General features: G+C 41.7%; 2 protein-coding genes across 2 annotated transcripts; one reads left to right on the forward strand and one right to left on the reverse strand.

Annotated features, from left to right (window-relative positions):
- Positions 1 to 335: 335 nt before the first annotated feature.
- On the forward strand, positions 336 to 6,142 carry tox4a (TOX high mobility group box family member 4 a). Its single transcript, XM_067605080.1, has 9 exons — positions 336 to 853; positions 942 to 1,007; positions 1,436 to 1,735; positions 1,975 to 2,220; positions 2,308 to 2,649; positions 2,779 to 2,859; positions 2,944 to 3,651; positions 4,983 to 5,125; positions 5,242 to 6,142. The coding sequence occupies exons 1-9, from the start codon at positions 749 to 751 to the stop codon at positions 5,297 to 5,299; spliced, it is 2,049 nt and encodes a 682-aa protein (XP_067461181.1). The 5' UTR covers positions 336 to 748; the 3' UTR covers positions 5,300 to 6,142.
- A 508-nt stretch (positions 6,143 to 6,650) lies between these two features.
- Positions 6,651 to 12,992, reverse strand: LOC137193729 (E3 ubiquitin/ISG15 ligase TRIM25-like). The gene is made up of 9 exons (XM_067605081.1): positions 12,884 to 12,992; positions 11,544 to 11,660; positions 11,100 to 11,372; positions 10,655 to 10,972; positions 9,848 to 9,937; positions 9,607 to 9,691; positions 9,430 to 9,519; positions 8,935 to 8,991; positions 6,651 to 7,588 (listed from the first exon to the last, which is right to left on the reverse strand). Exons 3-9 carry the CDS (start codon positions 11,355 to 11,357, stop codon positions 7,053 to 7,055), a joined length of 1,434 nt encoding a protein of 477 aa, XP_067461182.1. The 5' UTR covers positions 11,358 to 11,372; positions 11,544 to 11,660; positions 12,884 to 12,992; the 3' UTR covers positions 6,651 to 7,052.
- Positions 12,993 to 13,277: the final 285 nt, after the last annotated feature.

Raw genomic sequence — 13,277 nt, forward strand, 5'->3', positions numbered from 1 at the left:
GATTTGAACCGTGCTGCCTTCATGGCTTCTTTGTTTGCTCGTACTTCCCACATACAAAATAATTTAAGCATTTTTTCTCCATCTCTTTGGAAAAAATAACAAAGTAGATCATATATTGTAACAAACTACAAGAGTCATTTTAAACTACATGAAGATGCAAAAGAGCGCATGCAACATTGTGTTTGGCAGTTAAACAAACTGGCTAACAAAAAATAGGCAAAAATGTTGTGCACGCCATGTTTACGTACCTCCGTTGAGTAAGCACGGCTTTCTCGTCTGTTCACTGCTCACATTGACATTCAGTAGGTCACACCACGCGTTGGTATGGTTACTCAGTGGTTACAAGTGATGCTGGTACATTTTCCGACAGTCCTTGAACCCAGCAGTAGCTAATGTGCTCGGGTGCTTGCAATGAGCAGCTTTTGTTTTGGGCCTTCAGTAAACTATGCGCCCCGGGGGAGTTAATCGAAGCTAATACATAATACTTTGGCCACATTGTAATCATTTGGTTAACTGCTATCTGCCTAAAATCACCCCCATTATCCCAGTCCTTCCTAGGGCGTCAAAGCTAAGGTAACGTTAGCATCATCTCCTCGTCATGCTAGCCGGCAGCGATTAGCTAGTTAGCTCGATGCTAGCTGCTTTAGTCAGTGTTGGCCTAAATGGGTAGAAAACTAAGAAATTCCCCTTTTCAACTAACTACGTATACAACGTGTGGTATAGTTTGCTAAGAGGGAATTATTTCAAAATGGACCTTAATTTTTACTCGGACCTGTCGGACGGTTGTGCTCAAAATGTTGATTCGGAGTTTTTGGACACTCAAGCTTACGGTGGATACTCTGAGGAAAATAAGGTAAAACAAAGTTAAACCGGTATTTAATAGCAAAGCTTTTATGTGAAGTTTCACGTTAGTTAATTCAAAAACTAACGGTCTGTTTCAGTTTCCAGAGGGCAGCGACAGTTATCTGACTATTAGCGGACCGGGCCACCCTTTTCTGTCCGCCGAGGTGAGTTTCACGATTCAATATGTTTATTGTCACTCCAGTTATACAAGAATAATCGTGTGAAATACTGTGGCTGAGAGGCTCCAGTACAGAAAAACAGTAAATAAATGTATAAAAAACACATATTTTGAAAAATATGCACATTTAAAAAAAATCAAGGCACAAAAAGGTTGCATGTATAATCATTGGTCAGAATATTGCACAGAGGTTAGATTGCACTTTGTGTGTGTGTGTGTGTGTGTGTGTGTGTGTGTGTGTTATTTATTTAGTGGTCTTACAGCTGGAGGGGGTAAAAAAAAAACTGCTCCTCATTCATTATTCATCAGCTACACAGCAGTGCAGACAGTGTGAAACATCTTGATTATCTTCAGAAGTACACACACGTGTTTGAGTTACTGATCCTCAATCCTCCTCTCTTCCTCCAAATACAGCAGACATTTCATACTCCCAGTCTTGGGGATGAGGTTTTTGAGATCCCTCCCATCTCCCTTGACCCAGACCCATCCCTGAGCATCAGTGATGCCGTGTCCCACTTTGAGCTGTCTGACGGGTCAGATGGCACCGGGGGACCTCCAGGCTCCCGCAGCCTTGTCAGCAACCTGGTGGTGGAGGCTAACGACCCATCCTTTGCCTCCACCTTTGTGAACACTGGGTCCCAGGGATTGGAGCAGCTGAACCTCGGGGCCATGGGCCAGGCTGGAGGGGGAGCCCTGCTGAGCTCCTCTGCATTGGTAAGTGCTTCACCTGTGAACCCTCACATAGAATACTGATTGGTGTGGTCATATATTAGTTGTTGATGAACGCAGTTTAGAGTTGTTTGTAACTTTTTTTTGTTATTGCATTACTTGAATTATCTGTTACTTCAGGATTGACACAGTTGCTCCAAAAGTATCTGTGTGTCTCTATGACAACATTGTAAAAACATTTTCTCTAACCCTGCTCTCTTTCACCTCTTCTAATCCTTCTACAGGAACTGGGTAATACCAGTGGGTCACATTTTAGCAGTTCATCCCCCATGACCATTGATGTTCAACTTGGTGACATTGGTCACGGTCTGTTGGGAAGCAGTCAGCTCACTACTATTAACCAGTCAGAGCTAACAATGGGTCTCGGGGGTGAAAACATCGGACATCATTCAGGGACACCTGAGCAGCCGCTGTCAGCTACGCCGTCTCCAGCTGGCTCCCTACAGGATGAGGACATGGATGACTTTAAGGTGAGGGCTTAAACCTTACACGCATCACAGCCAGTTTCAAATAAATGCACGCAACTAAAACATGCTTTTCCCTCTCTCTTTGCTCAGAGGAGTGTGCTCGTAGACTCCCCCATGTCTCTCTCCTCCTCCTCCTCTGTCCTCTCCCACATGTCCTCCAACCAAGCTCTCCTGTCTTCTGTGTCACCGGCTACGGCGAGGAGGGGCGGGGGGAAGCCAGCCACATTGGCCTCGGTGAGTGGGGCAGTGGGCGCAAAGAAAGGAAGGAAGAAGAAAGACCCCAATGAGCCACAGAAGCCAGTTTCAGCGTATGCCCTGTTCTTCAGAGACACCCAGGCTGCCATCAAGGGCCAGAATCCCAACGCGTCGTTTGGTGAGGTGTCGAAGATTGTGGCCTCCATGTGGGACAGCCTGGCTGAGGAACAGAAACAGGTATATACACACATGTTTGCACATATAAATATTCTGTGTCAGTCTTGGGGGAGAAAAAGTAATTGTTGGTTGAAATGTACAGACAATTGGCGTCTATTTACAGCAGTGGTTCTTGTTTGTCTTCATTAGGTGTATAAGAGAAAGACAGAAGCAGCTAAAAAGGAGTATTTAAAAGCACTGGCAGCTTATAGAGCCAACCAGCTCTCACAGGTAAGATCATGTTGTTTTCTAAAGCAGTTAATGTGCTTTTCATTCATATTGCTTTTCTAATTTTTCCATCTGTCTTCACCACAGCCTGCCACTGAGGAGATGGACACGGCCCCTTCACCACCTCCACCAGTGGTCAACCCGACTCCTGCAGCCCTCCCCCCCGCAGGTCAACAGGCCATCCGCCCAGCTATCAACAACCTTGAAGAGAACACCATCACCAACATTTGCGCCTCCAACATCATCCTGGACGTCCCGGAGATGACCACACGTTCCCGCACAGGGGCAAACAAAACCACCACTACACCAGCAGCAGTCCTCCCAGCCCAGCCCATCACTAAGATTATAATCCCGAAGCACATGCTGCAGACGGGGGGCCAGGTGGTGACCGTCCTGCCCGGAGGGGTCCGCACTCTGCAGCCTGCGCTGGTGGTGTCGGGCGCCTCTCGTCAGCCACCACCACTGCAGCAGATGCAGAATGCGCCGCCTCCACCGCGACTCCAACAGATGGCACCAGCACCTCCACCCTTGCAGGCCAAGCCCCGAGAGGGGAGCACCACACCGGGCCTCCCTGTGTCTGTCACGGCCACACCTCCACCTCCACTCCAGATAAAAATAGTTCCAGCCTCCTTACCAGGAAAAGAAGCCCTGCCAATTATTGTCCCCACGACGGCGGCATCAGTGACTACATCTGGCCAATCTGCACCTGTTGTTGCAGTGCAGGTGGTGAATTCTGCCGACACATCAGGCAATCCCGACGAGGATGTAGTTGCAGAAGTGCTACCTTCAGAAGAGGTAAATGTTCCTCTTAATACATTTCTATTGTTTTTGGCAAGCTTAGCAGTAGGGCTATTTCTTTTCAAAAATTAAATAACTGACTTACTTTGATAAGATTTTTGGTTATTGACAGGATCTGCGATGTTTTGTTGTTTTTTGTTTTCTTTTAGGCTGGCTTATAATTTATTTTTAGACATAATCAATATGTTGTCATAGCAACAAATATCCAACATTCAGAAACGCAGATTTATTCAGTTACCTAGAGCTTGGGTTGCAACTAATAATTATCCATGACTGAGTAATCTACCTGTAATTTCTGGTATTGCTTTAAAATGTCAGCAAATACCAAAAAGTGCCAATCACGAGTTTCCAGAGCCCACAGTGATGTTTTAAAATGTTTCTTGTTCAACTAACAGTCCAAACTCAAAAAATATTCACTCAACTATCACAGAAGACTAAGAAAACCAGAAAATATTCACATTTGAGAAGCTGGAAGCAGTGAATGTTTGGCATTTTTACATAGAAGTGAGTAGTCGATCATCACAAACAGTAACAGATTAGTTATCTATTGATTAACTGACTAATTGTTTCAGCTCTAGCTGTGGCATGACCAAAGTTGAAGTTAAATCTTTACCATCTTCTTCTTTACAAATCAGGAGATGTTAAATGTGATCCATCTCCTTTGCCATTACAACAGTGCCTGTAAACTTTGGACTTTTGTTTTATGGATGTAATTAAGATGTTTTGAGGTAATTAAGTGTGCAGCGCCGTGATTTTAGATTACACATACTGACATGCTGAGATGGGAGACACTGTGCACACAAATACTGGTGCCAAGGTTTAACCAGTTTTCACCAGTTTCACAGCAGAGTGGCAAAAAGAAGGCCACTGTTGAAAACACTCACATGACATCTGGGGTGGTGAAAATTTGCTGTTCATTCAGCACATCATGTAAATTTATGGAGTTTCAGCAGTTTCAGTTTAGTAGTCACAAGGCTGTAACCACTAAAACTTGACTTGAAGGAGGGTGAAACAGTTATTTTGTGTTTTATATTTGTTTGCATGGACCAGATACATCTGTTAAGATTTGTTTTCATTTTGACATTGGATCTTATTCGCTTGATTAGAGCAAAAAAAAAATCTGAGTTACATCATCTGGTCTTCAGAGATGTGAAAGGAGCAAAACATGAAAGTCAAAGGTGTTGAATAGTTTTACAGGCTTTTTCTTTTCACTTGTGTTTGCTCCTTCACTTGTATGTCATCAGCACCTACTGTGACAAGCCTAGGTCAGTGTTCAGAAAGTCTTTGATATTAATTGTGCTTTTTCCAAATCTTTCCTAATCTTCCAGGATGAGATGGAGGTGAATGAGTGCAGTGAGACCAGCTCTGTGAAGAGCGTGTGTGTGAGGGCCGGCTGTAACAACCCAGCAGTTGAGAGTGACGACTGGGACAAAGAATACTGCAGCAACGAATGCGTGGCCACTCACTGCAGGTATGTACAGGTTTGACAGCTGCACATGCATCACAGTTAATGTATAATACATTTTCCAGCGGATATTTGAGAACTTTTCTAAACTAAGTATTTTCTGGTTTTTTTTTTTTTTTCAGAGATATATTCAAGGCTTGGTGCTCCATCAAGAATCAGACCATGGGGACAGTAAAATAAAGAGCAGCTTCCACCAGTCACTTCAAATGCTTGTTTTTAACTGGCGCTCAGTGTTACTAGATGACCAGATGACCAATGGAGGACAGAAACGTCAAAAATGCATTTCACTGAAGAAAAACCAAGTGTTATAGTTCTCACTATTTTGTACATGTACAGTACTGTAGGTTGGACATGGTTGCTGTTCAGGAGTTACGACAGAAATTCCCCGCTGGTATGTTTGGCATACAGACTATTCTAACAACAGAAATGTCCGCAGTGTGGATAATTATGTAGTGTTACGTTTGAGTATGTATACAGCTTTTATTCAGGCATCAAGGGACTTTGAGGCAGCTAGAGAGAAGAAAAACATCAGCACAATTAAGCAAGAAAGATGGCCAAGACGCCGGTGATCTCTGATTTTTTTTTTTTTTTTTTACTAAAGCCCACACAGGTCGATTTATACATGTTTACTGTAAATTATATCTTTGTAAAAGGCTGATACAGGCAAGCAAGGTCTGTTTCTCAAAGATCTGTGCTCTGATGAAGATGAAGATTTTAACATTTTGACAGCAGTTTAAGATTTCTGTCTGATTTGAAATCCATGCTTTGGATTTTTTTTGGTGTTTTCATGTTGTGTCAAGAGAAACTACAATTCCAACTCTATCTGCAGTTAGCTGAAAAACGCCTTAGTTTAAGTGGACAAACATTTGTATCACTGTATACCTGCTTTTTGTACTGAGGATAGTGGCCTTTCAAGGCTTAATTTTGCCTTCATTTTTTTTGTAAAACATTCTGTTCATTGTCAATTGTTAAAAAATGCTTGACTTTCATGTTTTCTTAATAAATGAGCAAAAAAATGCTCAATGTAGTGATTTGTCTTTTTGATATGTCCCTTAAAGTGAGACTATGTAACTTTTGAAAGAAGAAATAACTCATTCTTCCTCTGACTAATGAAAAGTTGGATTCAAAAGCTGTTATAGTTGTGTGTTTGCTGACTTTACGACTCTCTCTGCTGCTAATGTAAAGCTACATTTTGGTATTTAACATTATCTTGTGGCCAAAGTGTTCAGCAAAAGTTAACATTGTTTCACTTTAAAGCTCCTGAAAACTTGGTTTAAAATCTGTGAGAAGAGCACAGACAAAAACCTAAAAACAGAAAGCTCTGATGTGAAATAACCAAATCTGTGCTAAGATTGAGAAAATTAGTTTTTCAGGGCTGTAAAGTCCAGATTCAGGCTGTTCTCACTTCTTTCATCTCTGTGTGAAGAAAAGAGAAGCTGGAATGTTATTTGCTCCACATAGAGGTTAATCATTGAACACTGACCTATCAAGCTCAATGTTTCAACTCCTAAAACCAAGAAAAGCAGTTGGGCAAAGTCAAAGAGTTAAGACTCTTATGTGCAGATTTCTTTATGATTACAGCAGTAGATTACTGTAATGACAATCATATTTTTTTAAAAAGCCAACAAGAAAGCTGACAAGCTGGTAAATGCTATGTAGAAAATACAAATTTCACATTATGTACATGTAACATAATTCACATTTAACCTGAAATAAAGATCTACCATCAAAGACAAATCAGTTAATCACACACACACACACACACACACACAACATAAAAATATACCTGAGGCAAATGTTCCACTTTTTGGCTTTGGGCTACTCTCACCTCCACTTTCAGTGCAAATTAACATTAGTTCTTGTTGATCACCACTGGAGTAAAGGCAGTCTGGATCCAGTGTTAGCAGAATATTGTGACAGTCTGAAGAATCATTCATGAAGCTTTGATAATAGAGATTCTGCTGGGTGGATCCACACGGTAAAGCCCCAAACCCAGGCACAGCGGTTCAGTCAATTCAGCCTTGAACTCGTGCAGCTTTGTGGTGACGGTAGAGCCCACGGCACTGAATGTGATGTTGCCTTTCTCAAAGTTAAACATCACCGCTATCCGGTTGCTCTGCAAGGGTTTAGAGAGAGTGTATTTTCTATTGTTGTGGTATGCAAACAGCTTGCCTTTGCCAGTGTGCGTCAGGCTCCAGGACTCGGGGTTGTTTCCGAAGGCGCTGCTGCCTTTGCTCTTGCGTTTGATGCTCTTGTAGGACACAGCGATGTCCCAGTATCCCTCAGCCTCCACTTCCCACCTATGGGTACCGGTGGAGAAGCACTGGGTGGAAAGGACCTGTGGGGCTACATCAAAGCGGCTGCTCGTGCTGGGGAAGCCCCGCTTGGCTTCCACTCTCTCTACTGTCAGGAGGTCAGCGGAGACTCCGAGGAAGGGACTGGCAGTGTCCAGGTCCAGCGTGAGAGTTACTGAGAGACAGACAGACAGAAGTTTAATATAATACAGTAGCTTCATGGAAATTAAAAGGCTAATTAAAGACTAAGAATATGGGCTGCTCCAGTTATTACTGTGGCATCTTTGCACTGCCCTTACCTGAGATCATGGTGTTTTTTTGTCCTTGAACTCACCTTACTACCTTTGTTAAACGCTTTTGTCGACAACTGTGTCAGAGAGGTGGTCTTCTTGAGTATTATATAGGTTCAATTGTGTGCTGTCCTTCATGTTACATATTTTCTGGGCAGCAATGCAATGACTGTGTTCACATGCATGCTAGTGTCCCTGTTCTGATTGGGTATTTGAGTGTTTTTGTAAGTTCTTTCACATCAAAATCAGCAGTTTCCTGATAGAAACTGGGATGTTGTGGGATTGTAAAAAACCTTATCCAGGTTTCCATGCTTGCAGGAGTTTCCTCAACTCAAGTTATACAGTCAAAAAAATGCAAAAAATAAAAACATGATAATGAACAATGTGATGGTCAACATGCTGAAAGAAAAGCAAAAGTCAGACAGCCGTGATGCAGATGAGAGATTTTATTATCACTCTTCCATTACTGAAGATAAGATGGGGAAGTGAAATCTCGAGTGGTAAAAATGCAGCAGAGTCCAGGTAGTCAGAAACCAGACTGAGTTCATCCTCAACTGTTTAGTTAACGCAGTCAGCTCAGAAATGGCAGGTGGGCTGGATGTGGAGGAGTCACTGACAAAAACCTGCACTGATGCAGGTGATCAGATACCTGGATGATATTAGGATCATGTAAACAGGGACGTGAATAACCAAGTTTCTCTTTGTTCTGTGTTGACATCATATTTTGAATAAGATCAAAACTAGAGGAGTGTTTCATAAAGCAAGATTACCAGGCTTATTTTTAGGAACTTCAGTTATAAAGGATCTCAGTGGACTTGAGTTTATCTCTATATGCGTCAGTCTGAGCTTACTGTTGGCTAAAAGTTGACTTGCTGTTTATTGCAGTGGTTTTGTTCATTTTTTCCATGGCTGAAAACATCGGTGTTGTCCTTACATGTCAGATTTTTCCACTGTGAATTGATGTGATCTCACGTCTGTGTTTCTAAGTCATCAAAAAAAACAACAACAACAAAAAAACACCCATGCTTGATCCTATTAGCTCCGAGTTCCCTTTAACAAGCAGCTTAGATGTGGTTCAGTTTGTCAGGCTCATTCAAGACAGGCTTGCCAGAATAAGCCCGGCTTTTCTGAGCCACCTTTATGAAACACCTCTCAGGATAAGACTTGAGCCAGGATACTAGTGTGTATCTAAACATAGTAATAGTTTGCTTATCTGTCTTTATTGTGATACCTTCATCTTCTGTCTCTACTGGATTGAGGCTCTTCATTGGATGATCAACCAAGAGTTCTACATAGAAAAAAAAAAAAGAAAAAGATTATTTGAAGAAATGTCATCGGAATAAACTGAATGATTCTTGAAAAAGCCTCCACATGCTCCCTCACAACTCTTATTTAATACTAGTACAAAAAGTTGACAGCTCTTGTTTATGGTGTGTGTTTTACTCATTTCGGCTCAGCACCAAGAATAGAGATTGAAATTCTTGCACTATGTACTACCAGCAGGCTATTAACAGTCACATAAACACCAGCAAATATCCCGCTACATGTTGTAATGTGGAATGAATTCATTGTCCATTGTGTTGTGATGTGCTAAACACAATGAATAAAGATTGTGAGCTAAAATATGTCAGTATACCATCTAACTCTGCTCTGCAAATGTTGCTGAATTCCCTGTTTTTGATCTCATCAGCGGGCAGCAGTGGGGTCTTGAGGTCCGCTTTCTTACCTGCTATGGTAGAATAGATGTGATGCATACGGCTCTGCTGCTTGTTCAACGCTTCTGTTAGCGTCTGGTTTTCCACAGAGTAGTTGTAGGCTAGTAAGAGGAAAGACAGCATACTAGGGTTTGGTCATGGATATTTGTCAGAGAGCTAATTAAAGATAGCAGAAATGAATCTTTTACCATAATACAGAACGATAAACCACAGACAGAGCAGCACCACTGTGACGCTGTTGAGGGTCGAGTCGACTGGGTTCACTTTCTGCTTCTGACAGGAGAAAAATATATATTAGATCTGAAAAGTGTTAAAAACAAACTAAATCTTCAAAATTACATATTTGAGTGATTAGATAAAGTGTATGTATGTAAATCAAAAGTAGGTTTATTAATTATTTTATTATGCTAATGAGGATTTAGGGCTCACTTGTTGGATTTCTTTTTGCAGTTTTTTGACAGAGTCCGTGGATGCCGTAAGTTGCTCCTTGAGCGTGTTAAAGTGCTCGTCCATGTACTTCTGTTGAATGCACGCACGCACACACACACACACACACACACACACACACACACAAGTACCATTAAATACCCTGAAAACCTGGTTCCCAATCATACATATTTCATATAACTAAACATTTAAGTAAGCAACAATTAAAGTTAAAGTTTAAAAAATATATATCATTTGCTCTTACTTATGAGTTTATCACTGAAAAAAAGCTAATCTGCTTCATCAGGACTATGTGAGATGATTAGATTTGACTGACAAACCACCAACTTTACTCAGATTGTGCTTCAAATGTTGCTAAATCCAGACTAACATCTGCTTTGTCCAACAAAGCTTCACTCACTTCAAACTAGTAAGAAGAGCACAGATAAAACAAGAAATAAAAACCTCTCATGTGAAATAATCCAAACTGTTCTTACTTTGTGTTTATGTAAAACCCTGTTGGTTAGTTTTTCATGGTCTTTAAGGAGTTAATGAATGAAGTGGTGTGGGGACGGCAGGTGAGAGTCAGTCTCAGATTCTCAGGGACCAGAAAATCCTGTTTCTCCAAAGCAACAGAGCTACAGGCAGGCGTGTGGGTAATCCCTCTCCGTTTACAAGAAACTGCTGCTGCCACTTCCTTTTCTTGTGAATCCACCCTGATTTTTTATTGATATGATGTCCTGAAAATGCCACAGTTATTCCAGTTTGAAGAGGGTGATATATATTGTTATAAAAGAACTCTACACTCACAGTCAGTTGTCTCCGCAGGGCAGTGGAGGTCTCAGTAGCCAGGTTGAGCTGCTTGCTCTCCAGGGCGCACATATTGCAGATGTAGCGTCTGGACATGTTGCAGTAATACCTGAGCACCTCGTCCTCATGCTGCGGGCATTTCCTCTCCTGGAGGTCACCCAGGGGTGTGACCAGGGGGTGTCCCGTGAACACCGGCAGCCTCAGGTGGTCCTTGACGTGCTCTTCGCACAGCGACAACTCACACTTGAGACAAGTTTTCATAGCCAGCGTTGTTTTCTCTGGGCAGCAGTCACAGTACACATTTTTTGTGTGCTCTTCCTGCTCATAAAAATCAGACATTTAAGATGTGGGAAAATGTATGTTAGACACGTGTTCACTTTTATGGATTAGCTTTAAGATTCCTAAGCATCTTTTAAGTGTGATGATTGTAGTAAGATGTAAGTACCCTCCTCCTCCTGTTCAGCCTGAAGTCCTCAGCGATGCTGGCCAGTGCGTAGCTCTTCTGTACCCCTACGACCTGTCCAAAATATCCCCTGCAGTCGGGGCATCGGAAGGGAAGGTCTGAGGTGTGACCCACCATGCCCTCCAGACAGTCCATACACAGGCTGTGTCCACATGGCAGCTGCCGAGGATCCTTGAAGATGTCCTGACACACTGGACATGTCAGCATTTCCTCAAAGTGGGTTTTCTCTGTATTTGCCATTTTTGAGCCCAGCACCTTTTCAAAAGAGTTCCAGTGAGCATTAAAACAGCAAACAGGAAGGAGTTAAGTGCAAAGTATACACAGCACTCGGTTGCTGCCTTTGTGAACAATATCCTCTATTGTTTGTTTTGAGCCTAACATGGGATCTTAGGAACACATACAGTGTAAAGACGGATCATTTCATACCTTGAAAGCTAAAGTTGGGGAAAGCCCTCAGGATTGTCTGTCGTCTGTCTTCCATGCACCCAGCTCAAAGTGAAAGCACTGCTGGGTTTATATGTGTACTTCCTGTTGGGGCGGAGCCTGAGAGGAGGAGACTCAAGAGTCACTCGTATAAATATGAGATGACCAACTTTAAAGCGGAATATAAAACTACACAAACTACGTATCATTACTATATATTCCAAAATATGACAATTATTGTTAAAACTAATACTTTTTTGTTTGTTTGTTTTTTAAGTGAGAGGGAAGAAATAAAAGTAAACACCCATGTTTTCAGTTGTTTTGTCTGGTTAAACCTCCTCTGACGTTAAACTAGCTATTTTGAGACTTTGTTGAGGTCGAACTCTGTCAAGACTTTATGACTAAAGGACTCGTCAAGTCAGGTGTGTTTGTTAATATTAATTATGGCTCAGTCCATAAAAGTGTTCCAAGTCCACTGGCCTGCGCCACGAAGCAAGTTCACCATACCCAGGGTGTCTTTTCGGTAGTTGTCTTTGGCCGTCACGAGGCTCGTTATCAACCAGCTCAGTCAGCTCTGGGTTTTCTTATCAAGCGCGCTCATGTGAAAGAGGCGAGCGACACCATCAGACCATGAATGAAATATTTCATATGATATGAGATGAAACGGTGATACAAAGCACCTGCAGAAAACTTACGTTTTAGGGACAGCAAATATTAAATTCAACGAAGTGTAATGTAAACGAGCCTGTAATCATACAACAGAATAAGATGTAAAAACACTAGAAATAATTTCCACATATTAAATGTAGGCTAAGGCTTTGAATACATGAAGGAATTATTATATATGACTTCAGTATAGAGTGAGTGTGTTTTGCTATTTAGTTGGATGATGAAGAATCATTTTGAATAGGCCTATGTCACATAAAAAACGTAAAAGTAATGTCAGACTGTTTCTGCTACTGAAGCAAAGAGAGGAAAACTAGTTAATGTCTGTCTGACTTAAATGTTGCATTTCATGGGAGCTAAGTAACAGTGTGTGTTTATAATAAAAGACAATCTTTCGTTTTTATTTGAAGTTATCATCACACAGGTGTCTCATGTCATTATGAGTTGCATCCACACTGTCAGCTGACACTCCAGGGATAAAATCAACTTTGCACAATTACAATGCTGATAAAATCATCATTATGTGTTTAGAGTCGTAAACGATCTCTCCGTTTGTTAGAAGCTAAAAGTTTTAAAAACCAGGGTGGAAATACAAAGCCTGGAACAATAAAATGTTTCCACTGACCTATATAAATATATAATGCTCCTTTTTACTTGTCACTTTATTGTAAACTCACTTTCGTCCATGTCGGGATCCCGTAGAAATGATGACTCATTTTTATCCAGTGATATGATTGGTCAGTGGTCAGGGTGGTGACAGGTTGTGATCCTCTGAAGTAACCTGCTCCGGAGTAGGTTAAATGTTCAGCATTTGTTACCATGGTGATGTACCACCGTCATAACCCTGAAAACCCAGAGTTCAACCTGAAGTTACATCGCTAACCCCAAACCTGCTTCTTAGTACAGGCTTAGTACAGTTCCTGCTGTTTGGCTTACAGGAACAAATAAATGACACAGAGCCATCAGTAATATCATTGGTTTCGGTTTCTCCAGTGTGTTTGTTGCTAATCAGTACAATCACCCAAATCAAGTGGAAACATCTGTGTGTGCTGTTAAACTGTGACCTCATAG

This window comes from Thunnus thynnus, chromosome 12, assembly GCF_963924715.1.
Source record: "Thunnus thynnus chromosome 12, fThuThy2.1, whole genome shotgun sequence".
NCBI classification, from domain to species: Eukaryota; Metazoa; Chordata; class Actinopteri; order Scombriformes; family Scombridae; genus Thunnus; species Thunnus thynnus.

Excerpts from the sequence above, each read along its gene's own strand:
- tox4a (XM_067605080.1), top strand. The coding sequence starts at position 749 with ATGGACCTTAATTTTTACTCGGACCTGTCGGACGGTTGTGCTCAAAAT. Across the intron at positions 1,736-1,974 it reads TGCTGAGCTCCTCTGCATTG|GAACTGGGTAATACCAGTGG; the intron begins GTAAGTGCTTCA and ends ATCCTTCTACAG. Across the intron at positions 2,650-2,778 it reads TGGCTGAGGAACAGAAACAG|GTGTATAAGAGAAAGACAGA; the intron begins GTATATACACAC and ends TGTCTTCATTAG.
- LOC137193729 (XM_067605081.1), bottom strand. The coding sequence starts at position 11,357 with ATGGCAAATACAGAGAAAACCCACTTTGAGGAAATGCTGACATGTCCA. Across the intron at positions 9,520-9,606 it reads GTTTATCGTTCTGTATTATG|CCTACAACTACTCTGTGGAA; the intron begins GTAAAAGATTCA and ends TCCTCTTACTAG. Across the intron at positions 7,589-8,934 it reads AGTAGAGACAGAAGATGAAG|TAACTCTCACGCTGGACCTG; the intron begins GTATCACAATAA and ends TCTGTCTCTCAG.